At 33.7% G+C, this 26,591-nt stretch overlaps 1 protein-coding gene and 1 long non-coding RNA gene across 7 annotated transcripts; one reads left to right on the top strand and one right to left on the bottom strand.

The window, feature by feature from the left end:
• Window positions 1-701: 701 nt before the first annotated feature.
• Window positions 702-26,458, top strand: LOC101743413 (uncharacterized). Of its 6 annotated transcripts, none has more exons than XM_062668172.1 (26): window positions 702-1,213; window positions 2,330-2,569; window positions 3,902-3,970; window positions 4,089-6,049; window positions 6,122-6,256; window positions 7,019-7,300; window positions 8,000-8,143; window positions 8,247-9,422; window positions 9,498-9,638; window positions 10,655-10,867; window positions 11,467-11,635; window positions 12,171-12,283; window positions 13,184-13,327; window positions 14,916-15,106; window positions 16,170-16,215; window positions 16,658-16,874; window positions 17,254-17,344; window positions 17,958-18,139; window positions 19,642-19,840; window positions 20,106-20,306; window positions 20,378-20,477; window positions 21,168-21,324; window positions 22,119-22,316; window positions 22,754-22,817; window positions 22,862-22,917; window positions 23,789-23,931. In XM_062668172.1, exons 2-26 carry the CDS (start codon window positions 2,380-2,382, stop codon window positions 23,803-23,805), a joined length of 6,456 nt encoding a protein of 2,151 aa, XP_062524156.1. In that variant the 5' UTR covers window positions 702-1,213; window positions 2,330-2,379; the 3' UTR covers window positions 23,806-23,931. The 6 variants fall into 6 exon arrangements, with proteins under 6 accessions (XP_062524156.1, XP_004929380.3, XP_012548398.2 ...); XM_004929323.5 differs by adding an exon at window positions 24,714-26,458 and having other exon boundaries at window positions 703-1,213; window positions 2,336-2,569; window positions 22,754-22,917; window positions 23,789-23,935; XM_012692944.4 differs by adding an exon at window positions 24,714-26,458 and having other exon boundaries at window positions 703-1,213; window positions 6,125-6,256; window positions 22,754-22,917; window positions 23,789-23,935.
• On the bottom strand, window positions 17,445-19,298 carry LOC101736539 (uncharacterized). The gene is made up of 3 exons (XR_005246615.2): window positions 18,367-19,298; window positions 17,906-18,125; window positions 17,445-17,557 (listed from the first exon to the last, which is right to left on the bottom strand). It is a non-coding gene; the product is annotated as an uncharacterized LOC101736539 (long non-coding RNA).
• Window positions 26,459-26,591: the final 133 nt, after the last annotated feature.

Below are 26,591 nucleotides of genomic sequence, written 5' to 3'. Positions count from 1 at the left end.
TTGGCTGAATTTAGTCGACTGAATACAGAAGCAAATTTAGAAGCTTCTGATTACACTGTTCTAAATTCAGTTACTGAATCAATTATCAGTTTAAACGCGACGAAGTAAGACGTGTGGTGTGCGTAAGAGGATGGCCCCAGTATTGTCTAGACAAAAACAATTTTTTTTGTTTTGTTTTAGTTTTTTGTTTCAATTTCTCAAAAAAAAAAAACAAGAATATCGGTGAAGAAATATTTATTGCTATGCGGAATGTTAGCAAATATGAACATTATGAGTGATTTAGAACCAGCAGATTTTAGAAATTATAAAAAAAAGATAAAATGTAATTCTTTAATATCCCAACCCCTGATGACAAAAACTATCTCTGAAACATGTCGGGCTATTTATAAATGTCTGGCACATTAAATAAAGGCGACCGAAATTAATACTTTTTATTCGGAAGCAAAAAACAAACTAAAACGTCCTTACGCATGGAGAGCTATGGGACGACTGAAACCATTAAGTAACTAAATGCGATTACACCTTCCTAAATGCGTTTCTAATTAAGCTTCTAAATGATTTAGTCAGTCAAAAATGGTCAGAAACCATCCTTGCTACTGAATTCAATAGACTAACTTACTTAATGCTATTACACTTCACTGAAGTCAGTAGCGATTGAATTCAGTCGACTAAATTCAGCCAAGTGTAATAAGCCTTATACAGAAAAAAATTCGGAAGTCTAAACTAACCATAGAAATTTTGCTCTGAAAGTTGAAAGTCTGAAAATATATATTTCGCAGGAAAATAAACGAGCCACAGTTACTTAGATCTGTTAACAAAAAAAAACACTATCGTTTAAACGAAAGAGCTTATACTGCAAGCATGCTTATGCACTTTTGGAAAGTTAAATAGCTTTTATTTAACGTAGTCTCTATAAAGACATAACCTAAAACATGTTTACCAAAGAGTTTCATCAAGTACATTTTACATCAAGAAAAACACTTCCTTAGATGCTGATACGTAGTACCTACACATAATTAGTGTGTGATTTTGCGTGGAGTGTGTAATTATTTTATCTACAGGGGTTTTATGTTACAGTTGTTTTCTGCAAATTCTGATACAGTTTCTTAGTTATACCGAAAATTAATAAATAGTGACTATCTTACCTCGCTAGAACAAGTGTATCGTTAAAAAGAGCAAATAGTTGATGTCTATTTCAAATTTGAAAAAGAAGGTAATGGATCTTTATTAGTTAAACTACAATACAAGATTTAGAAACATATCGAAAATTTAACACAATGTTAAGTTGCGTTTTTGGTCAAACAGCTACACGTGTGATCATTGATACCATTGATCACGGTTCGAAACGTAGCGATGGATACAATTTTTAGTTCTTTTTTTTTTCTGTTTATGTGCATGTGTGCTGGTCGCTCACCAGGTATTCAATTGTTACATCAAGATATGAGTTCGAAGTTTAATTGCATAGTAGTACGGCTTTTCCAGCCTTTATAACAGAACGCTTAACTGCGAAGTGAAGCAGTTTAAAGTAAAGAAGTAGCATTAACATTGGAAGAGGCACAGCCAGACAGCTTCCGACAATAATAATTGAGGACTCGTTTTCAAAGGTCGTTTGTAGAAGGATTTATATAGCATCCAGGAAGGAAGGACGAATTCATTCTCTTTTAATTCATTGGTGTTATTCTACAAACAGTAACGGGATCTAGGAATAACATAAAATCTGTACCTATTAAAAAGTGATTGATTGTCATATTCAATGAAGTTAATAGGAACTGTAAAGTTTGTAAAATAGAGACAAAGTTGATGTCATTGCATTGTGCATATATTCAGATTCAAATAAACCTTAATAGTTGTGTTTTTTACACTTGCTACCATGGTATATAGCAAGCTTTCACAAAATTAAGAAAATAAAAATATACTATAAAAAACTAAGTGTGATATAATTTTTCTTATACCAAAATTTAAAGCATCAGCAGCGGCTTATACTGCTTCAAACTGTATATTATTATATAGCGCCAATGATGTTTCATTATTTCAATAAATAAATGGAGACAAATTGTATCTGGTCACCTGGCCTTAAACTAGGATTCCATGTACTATGGGAACCAGAAACTTTAATTATACACATCCAACACTCAAATATAATTACCAGATTGCATAATATTTTTATGTCCGCCAATTTCAATAATATCAAGTATCACTAGCACTGCCCTTATTAGTTTTTGTGAATGATTTAGTAGGTATGTTATAACAATGAAATCTTTTTTAATATAGTATTATAAATGTAGGTCTGTATGAAATTAACATTTTAAAATTTGTGAATATTGAATAGTTTCAGGCAAAATACAATTCACATGAGCCAGTTACGAAGTTTATGTCCCAATGGATTTAAAGGATATGAAAAATCACAAACAAGACAAGAAGTCTTTAAAATTGAAAGCAAAGAATGGAAAGGCTGAGGTTTTTGTTTTATCCCCAAACATTTTGGAAAAACTTGGGATACATTTGAAATCGGATGATCCTGCATCACAAACAAATGTTCAACAAGAACATACAACAATAACTAATGAAGGTAATTTACATACTATAGTGGTTACATATTTAGTGACCTGAAAATAATCTTGACCTCCAACAAGAAAAGTCCCCATTAGTTTACTCTTTGGGAGCAGGATGTTTTCTAACTTCATCAAGCCAATGGTATCCTGGCCAAAAAAAACGGTTGGTTGTTGGCCGTCTTCCATCTATGGTTATTTTTCATCTACTCTAGGGAACAATTGCAAAGCAAACTTTGTTGTTTTAATCTATTTCTAAAATCTAAATATTCGTAAATAGCTAGTGGACCTTGGTTAGAGTCTGCTGTGACTTCAACCAATTGTTTAAACCACTTTGAAACTGCTAATGTGAACGATTGTATGTTAATGGTACTATACAACAATGGCTTTCAACCTTATGTACTCCGAAAAACACTAACATATTTGTTAGAAATTTACAACAATCTTGCATACCTATGCAAAAAAAAAATTACAATCGAAGTGAAAGTAGGAATAGATATTAAACGCACTTGTTTCTATCAAAGTACGATAGGTGAACCGCAGGTTATTTGAACAGAAGGATGTTTTCATGAGTAAATAAAAAAAACAAATATTTTTTTTCTTATTGCATAGTCGTAAGTTAGTTGTTTACTCGTTTATTATTTGCAATGACCGGTCACCGTTCTCGTCGAACCCGTCACTTGCGACGAAGGGCTCGACGAGTAAATTAACCCTCAGACACAGCCCACTGAGTTTCTCGCCGGATCTTCTCAGTGGGTCGCGTTTCCGATCCGGTGGTAGATTCTGCGAAGCACGGCTCTTGCTAGGGTTCGTGTTAGCAACGTCGTCAGGTTTGATCCCCGTGAGCTCACCTACTAGTTAAGGTTCCGCTGAAATAGCCTCTCAAGGCTATCAGATTAGGTAGGTATTAAAAAAAAAAAATTGCAATAGTATCGGGAATCGAACCATGATCCCGTGCCACAGAAGTGAGAATCTTCAGCCATAGGATCAAAAAAAAAAACATTTAATTCAGACCATCTTAAGTCCATATGTTGTAAGTAGAGTAATACTTATAACTATGTTAGTAAAATTAAAATTAAAATTATCAAAATTATTAAAACATTTCATTCATAAATCTGCGTTGCTTTGAGGCACCAGGTACATAGGTATGTATATGAACCCAGCGTCTCAAAACAGCACATTCTGGTTTATTATTACCTATAAGCATCAGGATATTGTTAGTACTCGCACGAACCCTACCGATAAATGAGGCTGTCCGTTTGCGGATGATTGATGAAAAGTCATCCACGTGAGCATCCGCAAACATACCTGCAATAAACATACCGCAAATCTAACCTGATATTTTTTTTTAGAAATGCGTAACGATTCGGAATTTTCGGATACAAATGTTTTACGAGAAGATAATTCTGTGGCTCAAGCAGGTAAATGCTATAAATTTTTATATTACTAAAACGATTCTTAACATTTCGGAAAAAACAACAAACTAGGTATATATTATTATTAAATCTTCATCATTAAATCATGTTTATCGTTTATTAGAAATGCATTATGAAGAAGAAATAACAGAACCGAATATAATGAATGGGAATATGGATGATACAATTTTAGAAACTGCAAGATTAATGAAGAAATCAATTTTTTTGAGTCCCACATTTGTATCAACTATTTCAAGAATTCCTGGTGAAATTGAAGTTGCTGATTACGCTGTAGATACTGAAACGTCAAATGAAAATTCTGAGGTTCGTAGTACGTTGCTTATAGATAGAGGCATAAATACGTGTGACTATTTAGAAGTTGATGATCGAAGTAAAATTTTACATAGTAATGTGATAAATCTACCCATGGAAACTGTGTGCTTGAATGTAGACAAAGAAAATAAGGAAGGAGATTTGAAAGTAGAACACAATTCTAATAACGAATATTTGAATTCATTCAACGCAACTATTAACAAAGAAGGTTTAAAAAGTCTCACCCATAATCTTATTACAAAAAACGGAAATTGTAGTAAAGTTGATTCTGTTGTGGAAAAAGAAATAGAGGATGATACACTTAGTGTTGCAAATAAAGTTAACATGAAAAAAGATTCTAATAAAATCAACATTATCTCTGAAGAAATTATTAGTAGCTCACATTTGAATAACACAAAACCATTCTCGATATCAATTGGAAGTAAGTTAACTCCTGTAGCAATAAATTCCATAATATGTGCAAAATCAGATAAAAAACCATCTACCCAAGAAGCGCCTATTTCAAACCGTGAAAGATGTACCACTTCTAGTTCCAGTATAAGTCATGACGACAAAGATCAGGACAACAAATCCTTTCAAACATCTTCAACGAAAAATAGGAAATGCGAATTTATTCAAAATGAAATAGAACTCAATAAAGATGATTACAACAAAAAGAGAAATTCCTTAATTAACGGAATATCATGTGGTATAGATAAAGCAAATGAAAATATAATAATATCAGAAAGAGCAACTACACCTAACTCTCTTTTCCTAGATACAAGGAGCAATGAAAGTGAAAAATTTCAACAATTGCAGAATAGTCATAACATTGGCGAAGCTGAAGGTTCTAGCAAAATAAATAAATCTGTGTGTGATATTGTAGTGAATACAGGAGAAGTTTTGAAAGATATGAACCAAGAAAACACAATTAAAACCGACAAAAATAAACACGACCACGAAATACCTAAGACATCAGTTGATAAACAAGAAATTAAAGATATTGCAGATCTTAATGTACAGATTTGTAAAGAACTAAATCCAAATTATTATAAAGATAATAAAAATGAAAATGACAATAAAGTTATCACTAACAAAATTCCTATTAATGAACATAGTGAATCAAAGACAAAATTGTGTATTCAGGGAGTGGAAAAACCCGGCGGAGCAAATTTAACTAAGTCCGATAGGACAAATCCAATAGAAATGAAAACTTATTTTAATCGAAGCCGAAAAATACAGACATGCAAAAAACCCGAGTCTCTACTACAGCTAGATTGCCAATTTGATAACAATGATAATAATGTGGATCTTTTCACTATCGAAGAATCAATTAAGCCTGTAAACTTAAAACCTTCTATTATTAGGTCTCGTGAATTTTGTGTTTGCTATGATTTTGGTAGGTTGGAATACTATGATAATAGTAGCTTCTATGAACATATACATTTTTGGAAACAAATTGCTAGCGATAGTGATGTATCAACTATATTTGAAATATACAATGATGAAAATACAAGCAATAAAGAACAGAATGATTTATTGGAAGAAATAGAAAATGGAAATGGTGAGTTGAACTTGAACTTCTGTTGGTATCACTGTGACTGGAGCAAGGATGATTGTAATGACGATAGTGAAGTGTTTATTCTCCAAGAAAGTGATCAAATAGCCCTCTGTAAAAACTTAAAACCACATGCTGAAATGAGTAGTATTATGCAAGATTTTGATGATGGGACCCTTCAAGATTTACAAGATCTAATTATTGAAGTTCCGTTGGTAAGCATAGTTTCAATACGTATAAACACTTAGTGTTATTTATTTTAGCACTAATTTCGTCTTTTTTTTCAGCAGAATATTAAGATTGGAGATGGAGAAATGAAGAATAAATGTTGTGTTTGTAATAAAATAATAACGGAGGAACGATGGGAAAGTCATATTTCTGAACAACATTGCTATATGGCTTGGAGACCCGGTAGTATACTTGTGAGTTTGACTTGAGTAAATATTCGGTATATTTGTATATTTTAACTAGAGACTATGGGTCGTTGTCATAAGAATGTAGTTTCTCACCTAGAGCTATTAGTTTCCCTAGAGTAACAGCTTTTTGTTATTGCACAAGATAGGTGATCGAGCCCATGGGCCTCCCGGTGAACGGTCACCAGGGCCTATAGACAACACAATGCGAACTGAGCGAATATGATATCGAAGTCTCAATTGTATAATGGCTATCTCATTAAAAAGCATTTTGATGGTATTTACCTGTGCAAGTTCTTACCTGTTTCTAGTAATCTCTAGGGGTTATGCTAGCTTCATCGAATGTGTAGGCGAACCCGACTTTAGAGACTGCGAACATCTGCCTTTGCAAAAGCAGTGTTTCGTTGAATCGACTATCGGATCGAAATCACGACCCACTGAGAAGATCCGGCGAGAAACTCAGTGGGTTGTGCAAGTTGACAATATGCCTTCTACAATTGTTATAACGTATTCTTCACTACTGAAACACAAAATTCACAACAATTTGCTGGATTAATTTTATAATGCGATTATTCGTTTGGAACTAGTTCATGAACCTGGTTGGGAGAGTAACAAAGAAATTGCTAGTTGCTACAGGATTGTATCACGACAAAAATGTGTATGCAAATATACCAATGGTGGTGTACTTACTAAATACGATGAAATAAATAAAAAATGTGACCTGTTCAAAGTTACTGTTTTTTCCACTACATTAAATAATATTATTTTCAGAATTTGGATGATGAGAATCTGCTGAATAAACTGAAAAAGAGATTGAAAGATGTTGGGCATTTGACATGTACATTTTGTGGTGCCGAAAAATTTAAAAGATTGAAAAAATTCATTGTTCACATAAAAGAATGTGTCAATTTCAAGGTTACCGATTTTAGTGAGAGTTCTGCTTTAATGACCAAATGTGGAGTTTGTGGTTTGAGTGTGGAAATGTCCAAGTGGATAGATCATATAGCCATTAGTCACAGTTATAAAGCTTGGAAAGATAGTGAAGAGCCATTGGTAAGAGGTGTTATTACATTACGCTTTTTTAATAAACGTACCCTTAGTATGATTACATTATTTATTCATTGCACAATTTTCCAAGTAGAGATAACGTTAGCTTTTGGATAATATAAATGAATCTTTAGATCCGAAAAATAATTCTATATTATAAGGAAAAAAAATACATGTTTTCTAAATTATAGTCGTCGTGTTTGTAAGATAATTAATTGCTATGTTGGCGCCGTTGCAATGAGATGTTGGGTGCAAGGCTTATTCGAATAAAAGTGGACTGTATTTAAAGCTGGTTTATTAATTGGATCAAAACTAATACAATTTTACGGGACCGACAATGATTGTGTCTTTTTCGTCGATGCACGTCGTTTTATATTGTCACTCCACGCCTCTCCCCCGCTTCCGCCGCGGTGAGGAAAATAGGGTTGCTATGTTTCGAACAACTATCTTAATTCAATAATTTCTTCTGAGAAGTTTGCTATATTGTTGCGATGCGGTCTGTATCACCGAATAAAATAAATGAGCTTGACTTAATATTTGTAACCGATTCGCGCTTACATACATAGCAACATCCAACATTCGCAAAGGACTACTTACTAGGATAGAAGTACCCTTTTAGTGAAAGATCGTCCGTCAGCAATAAAAAGCAATATTAATAACATTTTTTTAAACGAGCATATATATGTACATATATTCACATTACAGGATTTGGATAACGAAGATGCGATAAATACTCACCTAAAGAAAATTTGTAAACATTTTGGGGGGCTTTATTGTTCTAAATGTGGTGTTCATTACAAATTCTTAAAATATTACTTGGCACATCAAAAAATGTGTCGCCATGATATTGTAAGTTATTCTTATCGAAATTAAATTTTGTTATTATTAAACAGTAATTTAATCGAATTCATTTTGCTCATGATAAAGTTTCAAAACTAATGCTTGTTTTTAGATAATCGGTAATGATCCTGCAGTTAAAATAAATATTATGAGAGAACATGAAGCTGCCGAAAAAGTGGTTGATGAAAGCCTACATTCAATTGAACAAACAAAATCTAAAAATGAAAGTTTGATTCAAAATAGCTCTGATAAAAATTCTATATTTACATCTACCCCGAAACAGAATAGTATGAAATCGAAATTGAAGGACACCAAAAGTGATAGACAGCTTAAAAATGTAAAAAGGCAAAAAGCTGAAAGCAGCGGAATCTTATGTTCTAAAAACCCAAGCAAAAATCCAGAACCACACACTTCAGCGACGACAAGTAATAAAACCCACGATTCTAACAAAAAGTTAGATAAATCCGTGAAAACTATAACAAATGACGCTCTCTCTCCGCCCTCTAAAAGAAATAGAAGAATGAGAGATTCAGGTTCTGATATGAATTGTCTTATATCTGAAAATAAACAAAACGATGCAGAATCAACTCCGCCGTCAGATGAAATGAATAAATCACTTGAAAAAAATGATTCAACAAACAATGTACCACAATTTCAACTGGATGCTGTTTCACCCATCCAAAAGAAAAGAGGTAGAAAACGTATATCCGTAGCTGCTGCTGACGACGACAATGATGTAAACAAAGTTCGTAATAACTCCAAGGATAATAGCTTCAGCAAAAAACATCGAAGGAATTCCGGATCAATGTCTACCGGGAAAGAATTAGAAGTAATTATTGAGCCTACAAATAGTAAAACATCTGCTAGGGTTGGTCGTCTACAAAATGATAGCAATGAAAAAATACCAATTACTGAACGTAGAAGTGTTTCCAATAGCAAAAGGAAACAGAAGTCTGGCGGTATAATTAACAATTCTTGTAATAATAGTAAGGACGCGACAACCAATAGTGAAATTCGGAATAAAAATAATGCTTCAGTTTCATTTATAGATAAAACTCCGTGTAGAATAGAAAAATCTAGCATCGATTCCACGAATGCTTCAAACGAATGGTTGGTTCCGAAAAGCGAGAGAAACGATGCAACCGAAATTGTTTCGGTAAATGAAAAAGAAGACGACAGTAATGTTAAATGTGGTGTTTGTCTAGAAGTCGTTTCGTCATCGTCATGGATTGATCACATTGCAAATACTCACTATTATCTAGCATGGAAAGATGGAACTAATCCTATTGTGAGTTGATCTCAACATAATATTCATTGATGAAATAAAATAGAAAGATTTTCGTAAACAATTTTGTATTTACAGAATTTGAATGATGAGGATGTGGTGAAAAATCATTTGTTCGAGATACGGGAACAGTGTAAAACTTTCACTTGCAAAAAATGTCAAATACAACGTAAATATCCCAAAGCATTCATAAAACACGTACAAGAGTGTGACCCGGAGGTTAGTATAATAAAATTTTTTGATTGTCATGGCTTAGTTTTAACATAAAATGAGCACAGCAATATCTTTTACCAATTAGTTGATGACTCTTCATAGCTGAAAGCATTTTATGGCTTAAATTTTTTAGAAAGCGTATCAATGAGCATACGGCCTACCTGATGGTGAATGGTTACCAATGCTCATGGATGTCAGTAATGTCAGAAGCACAATTGAGCCTGGCTTCATTCCAAAAGTCGGTTGGTACGTGTTAATGGGCTTCTGAACAGAGATCGGATGAGCGTAGTGCTTCCAGTTGGCATTAATGTATTCTGCTCTGATGGCGGGTAGTGCGATGTTAAATTGGAGATGATGGGGTCACTTCAAACAATTGTTCAGAGTACTCCTCGGAAGATTAATCTTAGTTATGTTGAAAATCTTCAAAACCCGCTCAGCAAAAAGTCGGAGCTTTAATGACACTTCCCTAGTTTTTTTTTAAAACTGGTAAAACCATGTTCTGCGAATTTGTTCTATATTCCAATACTCTTCTTTTACAATTTTTTTTTTATTAAAATATGAATTTGATATTAACAGCTTATCAAAGTGTTATACAGACCTCCCAGCTTACTACGTATATGTTTATGTAGTGATTGGTAATGGTTTTCAATTGGAAGGTAACTTGTATGTAATGTGGTGGCGGAAGAAAGATAAAGGGTTCCTTCGTCTTAATAAAAAAATATAAATGAATATTTACGTAAGTTTTGTTCAGTCAGTTTTTTTTAGTTGGTTTTAGTGGAAATGGCTCCTCCTATTGCTCTTCGTTAGGTGATACCTAACGTTGAGTCTCACGTAACATGATGTTTGGTCATATTTTAAATGGAAATGTGAATTGAATTTTCTAATGGTGTGCAATTTCCCAATTTCCTAACTCCGAGTAAACTGGGTTTCCTACCACAATCTGTTCGATGTGCAGATAGGTACTCGCAACAATAAAACTTTAGAAACGACTCTGGTAATATAGTAAAAATTTTTTTTTTCAGAAGTTTGCTAGCATAGCCGCCTCCCTGGGCATGAACGCATCAGAAGTCAGCCTCGACCTTTCTGACTCTACACTAGAATCCAAGAACAACGCAAAGTTGACAGGAACGTTGAATTGTGGAGTTTGCTTCAAGGAAGTGGAGGCAAAAAAGTGGATCTTCCATATATTCAAGTATCATGACTATTTGGCTTGGGTCGAAGGCGAAACTCCTTTAGTAAGGTTTTAAATAATAAAATATGTAACGTAGCAATATCATATTGGTTAGATTAAAATTTCTTTATCTTACATTTTTTTTATTGCTTAGATGTGTGGATGAGTTTACGGCCTACTTGGTGTTAAGTGGTTACCGGAGCTCATAGACATCAACAACGTAAATGCCGCCACCAAACTTGAAACATAAGTTCTATGTTTCAGTTTTAAAATATAACGGCTGCCCTACCCTTTACACCGAAATGCATTACTGCTTCACTGCAGAAATAGGGCTCACAACTCGGTCTACCACCAGTGAAATTTTAAAGTCCTCTAAAAAGTAATTAAGTTAATGTTTACATTAGATAGCAGTATGATATAAAAATGTAATTGTTTAGTAGTCATAACATATATTATATTGGTCTTAGCTAAGGCTCAGATTTGAAAGCTAAAGAATATGAAATTTCAGAATCTGAATACATCAGAAAATTAATATGTTCAAACTAATATTAGGAATACCAATGAACTTAGAATGATTGCTTAGGTAATTTAGCTCTTATTGAGGAAGAGGAAGGTTCAGAACTGAATGACCATAAACAGCGGATTTTTAACCGATGTTTTCAGGATATAAAAAACGAGGAGGAGGTACAGCAATTTTTGTACAAAATAAATAGAGAGTGTGGCGGTCTAACGTGTTCGAAATGTGGATTAGTTCGTAAATACGTGAAATCGTATCAGCAACACTTTGAGACGTGCAGCGGATCGAACCTGTTCCTTGAGAATGTAGACGGAGGTAACATTTCTAGGGTCTTTATAAACATAAATCTACATTGAAGTATTACATGAAAATATTACGTATGTAAAGCGTCCGAAGTACAAACGGAAAAATATATTATAGGGTTTTAAGGGTGCGATGTAATTGAATGTAATTGAGATTTCGACCTTATGTCTTAAGGTGAGTGGAGACATTCATTCAAGTGACGTCTGTGGGGTTGTGATAACAGCTCTTTAGCTGGTGGGTCGTGAGGTCGTTCACCTCACAAAACGAGTAAAAAAAATTGTAAAAAAAACCTAATTAAAACCTATTATGATATAATATTGTGTACGTTGTTTATGTGGTTATATATATACCGTGTATGTGTTTGTATATGTATGAAGTATTATTATCAGTTTGGTTATTTTTACATTAAGTTATGCACCTACCACAGGATTCTTTACACCACTCTTGGTTGACTGATAGAGAATACCTCAGGCATTAAGTCCGCCATTGTACTTCTGTGCATTCAGTTAAATAAATAGTTTCAATTTTTGCTTGCATTTTTTTTCAGATTCAGTAGTTCAGTGCGCTATTTGCTCCAAAGAGGTGATGTACGCTCACTGGAAAAGTCACGCAATGTCTGAGCATTACAACATAGCTTGGATAGAGGGTTCCGTTCCATTAGTAAGTGTTATCATATTTCTACATACATACATACATACATACATATATCGTGCCGTATTGCCGTGCGTTGGTACATCATTGATTAATATACTAGTGGTCGTCCGGTAGTCGAAATTCGACGATAATTAATTGAAATTATAAGTTTGTACACTATTATGGCTCTATTGTCAAAGACTAATACTTCTATAATCACAGATTTCGCCAATACTACACTTTAAACAAATATTAATAAAGACAAACAATATTTAATATATTCTCAATTTGACCACAGACTATAAGCAATAAGAAAAATTTGACAATAAACAAATAGTATGCATGCGTGTTGTTTCAAATACATGGTAGGGTGTGTAATGTTTTTTTTTATTGATTTAATGTATTTTTTATACTTAATTTAAAAAAATATTAACATTCTGCACTTGTTCTCTATATCCTCTATAAGTGTGGGAAATTTCATAATCCTCCGTCCGCGCAACTTTCGTAAAAAGGGGTACAAAGTTTTTGCTTCACGTATTAAAATATGGACCGTTTATTTTGAAAGTGGTGTAAGTCTATTTTCTTTTGTTTTGAGAAAATTAAAGGTTACTATATTTGTTGATTTAAAAATACAGGCAAATCATATGGGGTCTGGCTATGCCACCTACCTCTGTCAATTGGACTTACACCACTTTCATAATCGATGATTATGCAATTTCATTTACCGACCGATTTTAAGTTGTACAAAACATGGGATTTTTTTGAGAAATTAAATACGGACTAGTTATATATAAAAAATTTACATTCAATTAAGCATGAATTACGTGATAGCTCATTTTTCTCAAAAATGGACTTACACCACTTTCATAATAAACGGTCCATATATATATAAATTCGTGATATGAGCCACTCCCTTTTATGTTTCAGGACCTGAATAATTTTTATGCCGTCGAATCTCGCCTTAAAGCGTACAGTAAGATTCACAAGTTGGTTTGTAAGAACTGCGGAACAAGCAGGACCTCGTGTTATGGATTCTACGCTCATATTTTAACTTGTGGTAAATCAGAAGAAGTGAGTTTCTTAAATGTAATTTGTTTATTGACTAACGTCAGTCATTTTTTCCTTTACGATTTCTATATCAAATCTATACTAAAATATAAATCTATAGTGGTTTTTACGGATGTTCCGTTATAACTACTGAACCATGCATCCGATTGAAACTTAGTATCCATGTAGAAAATACATGTACTTAATGGATAGGTTAATATTTATATGAGTGTCCGACTCTTTACATCAGTTGCGGGGACGTTAATGATGAGAATCTTTGTGGGGGTTAGTAATAATAATATTAATTTTAAATGCCCAGCGAAGCGGACGGGTACAGCTAGTATACTATAAAATTAATTCTGGTGTCGTGTATTACGAAGCGTCCGTAGGTATGACGTAAGTTCACCAGACAACGATGGTCTGGCTGTGCTCCTGGAATTGTTGATGTCCATGAGTGACGATGATTATCGTCAACAAGATATATCGTCTGCCTAAAACGGGAAAATTTAATTTGAAAAATAAAAGTATCGAGTTGTGCAACTGTACTAGGTAGTGCTTGAATCCCGCAGGCACGTACCAATCTTATGTCATACATACTTTACCCATGTTCACGAATTACTTCAACGATTAGCGAATAACATGTTGTGTAATAATAATGAAAGCCGAAAAAATGTAATTTGCGTTGTTATTTATTGTTGTTATTATTGTAAATGTGGATCGAAAAATGTGTGGATAATGTTACTGTGCTGGGGTTATAATACTCTGGCAGATTTCAAATGTTAAAAAAAAACTTACCTCGCGACTTTTGCGATGAAGGAATTGTGCGATAAAAACAAAATTCGCAGATATGCATATATGACTAGGCAGCGCTCGTTATTAGCTCGTACGTACGTACGTAACATCGTCAGTTGTCTATTTCTCCGTGCAGTCCAATCAAGTTTGAAGGAGAACAAATACAAGCTTGTTGTGCCGATGAGTAGGTTACATAAGTTACGATATTCATTCGGATGTTTGTCTGTGCGCCTGGACAACAAAATCCCACAAGATGTTCAGAACCTACACATACATAGGTTTAAGAAAACTATTAAAGAACATCTGTGCAATAAAGCTTACTATAAAGTCAATGATTATCTAGAAGATTGTGCAATCTTCTAGATAATAACAATTGTGCAAAGTAGGAATGAGTTGCTCGCTCCGAGCATTTCAATATTGCAATAATTGTTACGTTATAATACTCATTGTAAAAATGAATATTTAAAAATAACGTAATATTAAAAAAATATACTAATATTTAAAAAAAAAAGACATGCCTGCTGAGTTTCTTGCCAGTTCTTCTGAGGACGGAGGCTAGTTTTTGTGAATCGGCGGTAGTTCTTTTTGACGTTCAACAAGTATGTACTTTCATTTATGTTGAATAATTTTTTTTTGATTTGATTTGAGGGAAACCGTTCCGCCATTCCGATGAAATTGAAACTTTTATCAGAGTTTTTCTTGCTGACTCTCTTTATTTCCTATGATCTGTGGAAAATGTAGGCCAAAACATTATCCTTAACTTGTCGCAAAGCTTAAACCCATTCACGTCTTGACTTAATATTTTATATTACAACTTCAGGAAACGGAGCGATTCAAAGAAGTATGTGAAGTGTGCCAAAATAAATATTTGTGCGTTTACAAATCCCAACACATGGCGGCGCACCGAGAAAAGGAATATGCAATACAACGAAAGTTGAAATTGGTAGAGGAAAAGAAAAAGAAGAAGGAATGTGAGCAAGTGCCTCAAGATCGGAGAAGGGCAGCTAAAAAGTAAACACTGTTATTCTTGTACAATTTTTAAAAAAAGAAACGCGAAACGAAATTAAGCCGTAAAAGTAGCTTTAATTATCCTTACACAGTTATCTATACTAATATTATAAAGAGGAAATATTTGTTTGTTTGTTTGTATTGAATAGGCTCCGAAACTACTGAACCGATTTGAAAAATTATTTCACTGTTTGGAAGCTACACTATTCCTAAGTAACATTGGCTATAATCTTTTTTGAAAAAAATTAAATCCAATAATACAATAATGTAACTCAAGGTGTAAAAAAATTACCTAAAACATTCTTTACATCGTGTGCCCTGCGAAAACTATTGATAATAGAATAAAATAATGCATTACGACTTTGTAGAACACACATTATTATTTACAAAAAGTGTCGCGACTACATATGTCATACAACATATGTACTATTATAGTTATGCCACAATAAGCGTTCTTTTATTTTTTTAAATAAAACAACTTCAAATATCGTTGAAATTTTTGTTAAAGTCCTGAGCGAAGCCGGAGCGGGCCACTAGTTCAAGAATAGAGAGCAAGTTAAAGCTTCGATGAAAATAGTTCCTTATTACTACATGATATCAGATTAGGGATTGTGAATGTTATTATCGAACGGTTTTTTTTACAATTTTTAGTTTTAGTGAGCTCTCGATATTTTAGCGCTATTGCAAGCACCGTGGTTAGAGGTAGACTGAAGTCTGCGCGTAGGGTGTTGCAGGGTAGACAAATCTGCTTATCCTCTTTCTACTCGATGACTGATTCTACTCACTTGATAAGCTGAAGCCGTCACTCCGATTAAAATATTATTGGCAATAATTATAATATTAAATTTGGCCATCAAACTTGCTTCTCGTCACGTCACGATTTTCAACATTCAGTTGATTAATTATTCTGGATTAATCCAGTTAATTCGATTAATTGCAATTCGAATTAATTGTAAAACCCGACACAATTATTGCATCAGAAATCTAGTATAAGAGATTACAAAATATTGACTAGTGATTGATAGATAATTTATCGTTTTGTAAATTGTTTTCAATTTTGTTTCAGGGCATTAGATGTCATTGAAAATTATAATTCTAAAAATGAAGATGGTGTAAGTACAAATATTTAAATGCTGATGTATATTCGTTTACATGAGTCTCTCGTTTACTGGGTATATGCACAACTGTGTTTTAGTAGATACAGATCATTTTTGGTAAAGTATTGAACAAGTGCCTCAAGATTTACTTTACCAACTTTACTATTTATTTATGAGTAGTTTGTTACTTTATTATATTTTTATTAAAGTTATAGTTGTCTTATTTCGTTGAGATCCTTCGGTGGACCCGAATTTTGGCCCTTATTAGGATGTTGTCGGGACATATTTTTCAGGGCTGAAGAGTTTTTTGCTACCAAATTCACCCGGAGTATAAATTTTTTATGTATAAATGGGTATCTAAATGTCATTGTCGCTACCCCTATCATACCCGTATTTTTTTTTCAAAACTACTTTTTACACCTCTAGTATTCTTATTGTTATGACTTTTTTTTTACAGGAGAATGTCTGTGGAAAATGTGGGGCACACACCGAGCAAGGGACTGAGCATGTTTGTTGTAAAACTGAAGAAATATCTAGTGATTCTGATGTTTCTGTGAAAATGGAAAATGTATCGGACGATGATGACGAGTCTGATTACACCGAAATCGATTCCTCAGTGTCCGATGTTGAAGAAGAACAATTGAAAGAATTGAAAAAGAAAAAACCGGAAATCGGTCAGTTTTAGTATATTTATTAGATTTATAAAGATTTAAATTTGGAAGTTTTCCGTAACCCTAAATATCAGTTTTCTTGAAATATCCTTGTATTTTTATCTATTAGTCTAATATATATTACGTGTCTAAGATCGTCGCTTGTAGACTAATGCATAAAAAAGTTATTTGAGATAACATAGATATTTTCTCTAGCTTACTTACGCTAGTCGTAGACACAATAAAAGTTATTGTCACGACTTAACTAACTAATAAGACTAACAGTGCGAGTAAGATTTTTCAGATTACAAGTAATAGACCTTATTTTATACTCTATGAACAATTTCCGATATGTTGCCGTATTCTCTAATTACAAGTGCTTATAAATTATTTACGTTTTCAGTTTCAAGTATAACGGCGGTATCTAAAGCAACAAGAATTCCGTATCAGGTATCAGATATACCAACGTATCTGCAAAGTAGCTACCTTGACTTGTGAGTACTATCGTCACATACGTGTGCATTATAGTAGTTTTAAAAACCTCAATTACATTGGCAATTCATGTTTCCTATTAAAAATGAATAAAAAAATATGTAGGTAAACAGATATGAAATTTTTATTTATGTAAAACAATACTTTTTCTTCAAATATGCCGCGACTAAAATCTGCCGCCCTAGATTTCAGTCTTGAGCCCTCATTGATGATCCCTGTCAAGATTTTAAAACGATTCACACCACGACTTCCAAACGAGTTTGACGATTATTGTACTAATGTATTAATTATTGTACTTCAAAATTGTCATAAATAAAAATTGCTTTATATTTAATATTGACGAACTAAAGTCATTATCGCTCCGCTCTGATTATCGCTAATGATTGTATGAAAATTATCAATTTTTGAGAATTATTCCGTTCGCCACCTGTCCTACGAATGTTAACATGACAGAAATCATTCCTGAGTACCAAAAAGACCTGCATTAAGTTTGAACACAATCGAATGAATAGTTTATAAGAAACCCATTGATGATATATACACAAATATAAATTTAAATATACCTATGGAATGTTAAATTCTCAACCAAATTGTAAACATTTATGATTTTTCCAGTTGTCAAACTCATCTGACCGGTGAAACTTTATTTCCTGAATGGGAGAAATTTGATTATGTGCCGTTAGATCAGGATGGTATCAATAAATATCTACCGAAAATCGAAACATCATGTGAAGTCAAATTTTTGGATAATACGTCATGGAAGACCTTCAAACGATTCGAGTCCTGGAAAAGAGAAAGTAAGCTATATAAAATATAATACTCTTTAGTAATTTACATCTCATTTAATGGTTTTAAAAGTTATTTTCATAATTCGAACGTCACAGTCATAGTTTTTATCGTAACGTCCTTCATTTTCAGAATTAGTCCTTATTTGTATTATTTAAAGCTCATTTTCAAGAACACTAACTACACGGTGTTGATCCGTTTCAACTCTACAACAAAATGATTATTATTCACTAATTACGTGATCTTCAAAACTATCCGACCGGTGTAGGTACATAATTTGGCATAAATCCTGTTTTTGCGATTTAGGCGTTTAGTTTTATTATCTTATTCAGAATGGGTTTTTCATTCACTGTCTTATACACAAAGTAACAATTGTCATGGTAACCATTGTTATGGGACCAGTTTGTGAACCAGAGTGTCGTGGCGTGCAACCTCTTTGACAGGACATAAGACCTACAACGACTAGACACAGACTAAGATAGAGACTTGACAAGTATTTGAAAATAAATGGAACGAGGGCGGACGCTAGTCATGACATGCAGTACTTTTTTTGACTTCCTAAAAGACCGACACGAACCAGACGACAAGGAACGAATTGACCGTTCTCATATGTGCATAAAATAGACGACAAAAGAACTAACCGACCGTTGAAGTGGTCCTTCGACCGTTTACAGAGATTAACTTATGCAACACCCTATCTCGAGAAAATGTAACGTATTCTATTCTTCTTGAATAATAAATTTAATACGAGTTGTAACTATACTGAGACCTTAGAACTTATATCTCAAGGTGGTTGGCGCATTTACATTGTAGATGTCTATGGGCTCCGGTAACCACAGATGGGCTGTGAGCTCGTCCACACATAAAAGCAATAAAAAAAAAAGTATAAAAGCACGGCTATCTGCTAGTACTCGATAGATTTCTCATTTTTATCAAATATAGTTTTTACCGTTGATTTGTATCAATATCGTTCTTATTAATAGTTTTCTCTTGCTTTATATATTTTTCTATCATTAGTTTTATTATTTTATTAAATTAAGTCTGTTTTTCTCTGACAAAAACAAAGCTAATTTCATGAAAGAGTGATTTCGATATTGTACTTATATTTTATTAATGTCGAATTTTAATGTAAGTTGAATATACAGAATTGTGTGAACCTAATAAACAAATATACGCCATAATATATAAAATTGAGAGAGAGAGAGAGAGAGGGTATACTTTATTGTATACAAAAAAATGCAATATATTAAATACAAAAAGTACAATTTGGCGGTCTTATCGCTAAGATAGAACTTTAAAAGAACCTTAGAAATTATATCTCAAGATGTGTGGCGCATTTGCGTTGTGGATGTCTATGGGCTCCAGTAACCACTTAACACCAGGTGGGCTATGCGCTCGTCCACCGAAAAAATAAAATAAGAGCGATCTCTTCCAGACATAAATGTATATACAGATACACACACATACCCAAACACATACACATACAACATAGATATATTTATAAATATTACAGAGCACCGGATCATATTTGTCGGTGGCAGCATTCATTGCATAGCGTGGGTGCCTCCTCACGTGGAGGACAAAACGGGCGAGGAGGGCATGTACTTGGCGGTGGCCTGCCACGCCGCCGGCGACTCTCCCCGGTACAACTACGACGTGACCCGGGAGCACGCCGGCTTGCTGCAGATATGGGATTTCGGCAACATTCAAACGTCAGTATAACGATATAATAAATAGGCAATTTTCCGCAAATCTTCGCATGTCTTCAATTGTATGTGTGTGTGTGTGTGGGTACGTGCGCGTGGGTACGTGTGCGTGCTAAGTGCGTGCTTGCGTGCATGCGTGGGTGTGTGCGCTTGGGTGTGTGCGTGTGCGTGTGTGTGCGTGTGAGTGTGCGCGCGCGTGCGTGTGTGTGTGTGTGTGAGAGAGAGAGTGAGAGAGAGATTAAAAAAAATAAAAAGGAATAAATTGTTTCAGAAGTTTACCAAAGTTTGTGTTTGGGCTAGCGCACGATTTTGGTGTCGTGTGGGCCATGGATTGGTGTCCGTCCGGAGCTAGAGACCTTATGGTAGATGGTGCAGTAGATAAAATATGCAAATTGGGTCTACTCGCCGCGGCTTGTTCCAACGGCTCTGCCTACATATTCCCCGTACCTTACCCGTCCACGTTGCCCGACATGTAAGTTTTACAACCATTGAGTTTTGATCACGTTAACATTTCAAAATGACAAAGACATTCTTTTGTTACAGAGAAAGTATTATTTACAAGGTGATACCCGTGGCAGAATTAAGACTAGAAATGAACGTTAATCGCAAGAAATATCAAGCGACTTCTATAAGTTGGTCACCTGTAAGTAAACTTTTATGTTGAGCATTGGGCACATAAAGTGAGTGTGTTTTTATGTGTGTCCTGGTTTTTAAGCCAAACGTAACTAATATAGTTTTAACGAACATTTAAAACAAATAAGTAATGAAATCAAATTGACAATTATTATGTAAATAAATAATTTGGATAGTTGATAAACGTTACAATTATTAAAACATAATGACATGTAATTTTTGTAATATTTGTGCTCGTGCAATATATTTAATCGAAAAAGAGTAATTGGTGATGTTATGATAAGATGTTAATTTTATTGTGCTTAATAACCGGTGTTAAGTTTGTTGGGTGGTTAATTTAAATAAATAGATTTTTAAGCGACCGAAGATCTTTTAATCTGAAATTTATTTCTTAGACAAAAGGTTCTGAGTTGTATACTTTTTATGTTACTATTAAATTACTATTCTCTGTTATCATTAGATTTACTTGTAATATCTCTTTCTTACAAAACGATTGTTGGTAATTGGATGGATTGGATGGATTCAATATTTCGCTTTCTTTGTCTTTCAATAAATTGAAATTCCATCTATCAGAATACATTTTAATTTTCTTTTGAACGGACTATATTTGTGGTTACTTTTTATTGCAGACAATAAAAAGAAAGCGAACAAACAAGTGCGTGGATATTGTTTAATAGGTTTTAACTCTTTTTTTTCTCAGCAAAAGGGACATTCGATGATAATTGTCGGCTACTCGGATGGCACCACGGCACAATATGACATTAAAACAGAGTCGCCTCTATTGAGAAGCACAGAAAATGAAGTAACGATAATTTATCCATATCACGATGACCGTATACACAAAACGGCTGTGACAGGTATCTAAAAAAAGTTTTTAAAGTAGATTTATAAGACACTAGGTTAACTTATTATGTCAAATTTTTCAAACCGACATTTCAACATCAGATGCATATGGTCGGATCTATTTGTTACAAAAACCGCTTTCATGCGGGTTTTGACCATTAGTCTATAATTTTCAGAATAAATATTTAAGTGTTCACGGAAATGTATGTATATGATCTATTACAGCCTTTTCCAAAGTAGGCGATAATGCCCCCCTGTGGGCGCTGCAGGCCTAAAGGGGGGGCGGTAAGAGACCCAGAAAAAAGGGAGCGTTGTGTAGAAGTTTGGGAGGCGATATGTAATTTCATCTAGGACTCTTAGACACCGACTGAGCTCTCGCTATAGTGGTTTTTAAGTAGGTGAAAAAATAGGGGCGCTAAAAAATAATCTATTCTCAGAGTGGGCAGTAGACAAAATAAGTTTGAAAACCCCTGATCTATCAGAACCGATTACAATGTGATACAATGAAAACGTGGATGTCTGGCTTTATAATTCTAACTAGCTGTACCCGTCCGCTTCGCTGGGCATTTAAAATTAACATTATTATTTCTCACCCCCACAAAGATTCTCATCATTAACACCCCCACAACTGGTGTAGAGAGTCCAACACTCATATAAATATTATCCTATTCATCAAGTACATGTATTTTCTACATAGATACCAAGTTTCAAGTCAATCGGATGCATGGTTCAGTAGTTATAACGGAACATCCGTAAAAACCACTGTAGATTTATATATTAAGTATAGATATCGAGAAATATGATTTAGGAGTGGGGGTGTTCCCCGGCGGCGACGGCGGAACCAGCGCCACCTGCAGCGGGTCAACGACCGGGGCCCACGTGGAGTTCGGCGTGGGAGCGACCGCGGGCCGGACCGGCTCGCTCTACACCGCCTTCTGCTGCACCAACATCAGCTTCTCCCCTCTCTGGCCGTCCACCATCATGGCTGCCGAGAGCACTATGGGAGGTTCGTGTGGAGATTGTAATAGTTTTCGAAACAGTTGCCTAAACTAAGTGTGACTGTAATTAAAACCGAATACATGATTGCTCCGTGGCAGAAATTACACCATTTCAATGCGCGTTACGTTACGTGCGTGTTGTTACGCCATGATGCTATTTGTTCAGATAGAGCTTATAAAATTTATTAGATTAGTGGATTTCAATTATAAATAAATCAGTGACTGTTAACGAAAACCAAAGCAGGTAACTTTGAAGATATATGTCTTAGATTCTAACAATTTCCCATTGTACGAATATTTTATAATTTTCGTAGTCACGGATGACGGTCGTGACGTCATCAAACCGTAAGAGTGCTTTTAATTACATACAACCCTAAAATTTTAGAAAAGACACTAATCAGTTAATGATTTGGTGGAAGTAACAGACACACGTGTTCGATAACAGTGAGCCAGATGGTGAACGAGTTGGAGTGGGGCGCGGGCGGGCGGCGGCTGGGCGTGATGCGCGCGGGCGCGGCGTGCGCGCTGTGCGGCCGCCTCGCGCACGCCGCGCCGCCGCTCGTGCGCGTGCTGCGGACGCATCCCGCCTACACGGATGTCAAGAAACTCGTCAGTATATGCCATTATTTACATCACATTTTACTAAATAAATAATCTTAGTTGGTCTTTACTTTTATAATTACTAGCCGTACTACTATACCGTACTATATACCGTATACTAGTACGGTACCGTAATCTTCATTTATTGAGCCGAATCCGTATATAATTATAAATATATTATGATATTAATACATATAAGCAAATAAGTAACAATATATATTATTATTAAGTGGGAAAAATTATATTATTAATGTTTGAATATCTATATCGAAATTATCATTTTCAGGATTGAATCTGAAGTTTTAGGAATTCAACTCCATCGGACTTTGTAATAAAATATATTTTTTTACTAATGATACAAACGTAGCAGAAACATGAAGAAATTCTTAGAATAACTTTCTCATTCTTATAAAATAGTAGCCGTACTCGCCCGCTTCGCTGGGCATTTAAAATTATCATTATTATTTATTGTCATTATTATTATTACGGAGTCCAACACTTATATAAATATTAGCCTATCCATTAAGTACATGTATTTTCTACATAGATACCAAGTTTCAAGTCAATCGGATGCATGGTTCAGTAGTTATAACGGAACATCCGTAAAAACCACTGTAGGTTTATGTATTATAGTATAAATTTGTTGTACCATGTTGCATAGGAATATACAGATTTTTTCTGCCACAAAAATTGCTATGGAAATTATATTTTACATCACTATAAAAGTTACGTTTGATAAAACGTCATTAAATATTCGGACAGATTAAAAATATAATACATAAATAAAAATTTTAGTACAGTAATATTTTGTAGGTTTTTAATGTATATAGTTAGTTATTTATTTACCGCTTCTAATGTCTATGTTCGCTGCCTTGTCTAGATCGTGGCTTCGATTGAAATGATCCCGATCAACGGTCGACGGAAGATACAGACCGACGAGCTCTGTATGAAAGTAGAGCCGCTCGATTACGACGAGGCTGTAAAAGAGTATGGATTGCACATTAAAAAAATCCACCGCAAAGACAAGGTAATAATTTTAATTATTAAAGCTCTATAAAATGGGGTCTCTATAATAAACAGTTATAGAAAAAGAAATTTCGCAAAAGAGTTTGAGAAAACTATTCGTGAACGTCCATAACGATAAAATATGTATTTTCGTGTAAATGTCGGGAGTTACCTTACGCCAAGTTCGAGCTACCATCATTAGATACCAGTGCACAAGTTTAATGGCAGGTCATTCTTGATATAGACAAATAGATCTATATAAACATATCGAGGGGTGAAAGGTGACTACATGATATGGAATATGTTGAAAAAGTTTAGTAAAGGTTTTCTGATGTTATTAAGGTGACCAAGCTTTAACTGTACAATTGGTAACGTTCTTTGAACATTAAATAAGCAAACTGCGATCGCCTGACACTAAACTTATTGGTGGTAGATTGTATTTTAAGACCTCACTATCGCTTTCAGTGGGACAGCCGTTACACAGTATAGTTGAGACTTCGACCTTATATATCAAGGTCAAGGTATGGCTGTATTCACGTTCTGAGGTTTTTTTTGTTTAATGCTCGTGTAGGCAAACGAGTATACGGCCCACCTGATGGTGAGTGGTTACCGTCGCCTATGGACTTCAGCAATGCCTTACAAATAAATAATATAAATTAAATAAATAATAAAACAATACAAGATCACACATTTAGACAATAAAGTACCTAATAAAAGATGCATTAATTTAAATGTATAGATATATATTTATATGAATGTTATGAGAATTAAAAATGATTAATTGAATTTATTTTATTCAGGTTGCAATGGCAAAGGCGTCTATGTTGTCCACGACTCCGTGTCCTGAAAGGTTTCCGTTGGCAGATATCACCTGTTTAGCATTTTGTCCCACCATAAGGCATCACGATAAACTGGCAGTCGGTCTACACTCTGGTATACTGCTGCTTTTTACTTTATAGTAAGGAATTTATTTAAAGAATTATTACGCTTGTCACAAAACTGGCTATACAATCTGAACAAGACGACTTTGTATAAGACGCGAAATGCAATAAATAACAAAAAATAATAATGCGATATTGAGTAATTTAAATAGGTACATGGATTCATTTAAAAAAAAGCGAAGTCTCGAAAGAACTTTATAGGCAAAAAAATGAATTTCTAGTTATTGTTCTTTCATATATTATCGTTTTTTAAACATCAACTATTTTACTCAAAACATGTCAAGAAACATTTAAAAAAAAATTTGAACAAATATATCTAAAGGTGTCTTTTTTCGCATCTGCCGTCTAAAGATAATGATAATTAACTAATTTGAGGTTTGATGGACTACAAATAATCTTCCAAAAGCATTGTTAAATAAATAAAAAACAAAAGAAAATGTTTGGCTATCAAGCTATTTAAAACAACATGTAAGCATGTAACAAAAGCTATGTAAACAAAATTATATACAATGCTAGCTACTTATACGCGTAACGGAAATAATAATATTATATTATAATGTACCGTAATGTTACGAAATGTATAGTTATGAAACAGACCCACCTTAAATTTGTGCTATGTATACTTGAAAATCAGAATAATCTAATGTGAATACAATCTTTAAATGTTTTGCTTTAATTTTTACTGCCTTCTTGAATAAACAAAAAAATGTTTGAATTTTCCTCTAGTACCTAGGAATAAATTTATATAGCAGATAAACTATCACATATTATAAATTTCTATCAAATAAAGGGTTGGCATTGGTCAATAAAATTGTTTGATCAAAACTTGAATAGATAATGTAAAATCAAATCAAGATTTTATTTAAATAAGCATCCAAAAATATAATTTTAGTACGTATAGTGCAGTGATCATACTGAATGATTTAATTTTTAGCAATAAAATCGAATCTGAAAAGTAGTAAAATATGTTCAAAAATAATTTGTATTGTATATTAGATTTTGCATCACAACGCTATTGTAGTTTCTAGTGTTGCCATAAAAGAATATTCGTACGATGTACTTATATTGATTATTTAAGAAAAAAATTAATAAGCGCCGGTCGTTGTGGTAATAAGTTTACTTTTACTTTTATGATTCACTTTCCGTTTTACTAAAGTAGATAATGAATGTATCATTAACAAGAATGTTAACAACATTTTTAATGAACTTATTTAATGTTTTAAAATTTGACAAGTTAATACAAACGAGGTTTTTTGTTCGAACAATTGAAGTTACTGAGCGATTACTTTCTCAAATAAAAAAAGTCGGTAAAAAGGTCGCTCTCTTAAACTTATCTTGTTTTGAGCTGTAGTAATATTACAATTATTGTATCATATATAGTGTATAATATGTACTACGTGTAATTATTAGTCGGCCATAGTTAGTCTGTTACTCTGTATGTTTTTATTAAGTTATATTTAAAATTATTACTATAATGTGCACCCTGTAACGCATATGACTATATCGGATTTCAAATCAAAAGTGATATTAATTATTCAACGTCTTTTATCTCTTGTTTAAATAAAATGATGTGCTTGTTGTTAAAATAAAAATATATATATTGATTTAAGTGTTTTATTTAATTGTATTTGTGCTTTCTGTATCATCGTTTGAATTAACAGATACACACTCAAATTACAACTTAGATAAAAATACTTTGTCATTGGCGTATGTTTTATTCTTTTTATTTATTTTTTA

The sequence above is a fragment of the Bombyx mori genome, chromosome 4, assembly GCF_030269925.1.
Source record: "Bombyx mori chromosome 4, ASM3026992v2".
NCBI classification, from domain to species: Eukaryota; Metazoa; Arthropoda; class Insecta; order Lepidoptera; family Bombycidae; genus Bombyx; species Bombyx mori.
This window is presented reverse-complemented; position numbering and strand designations above follow the sequence as displayed.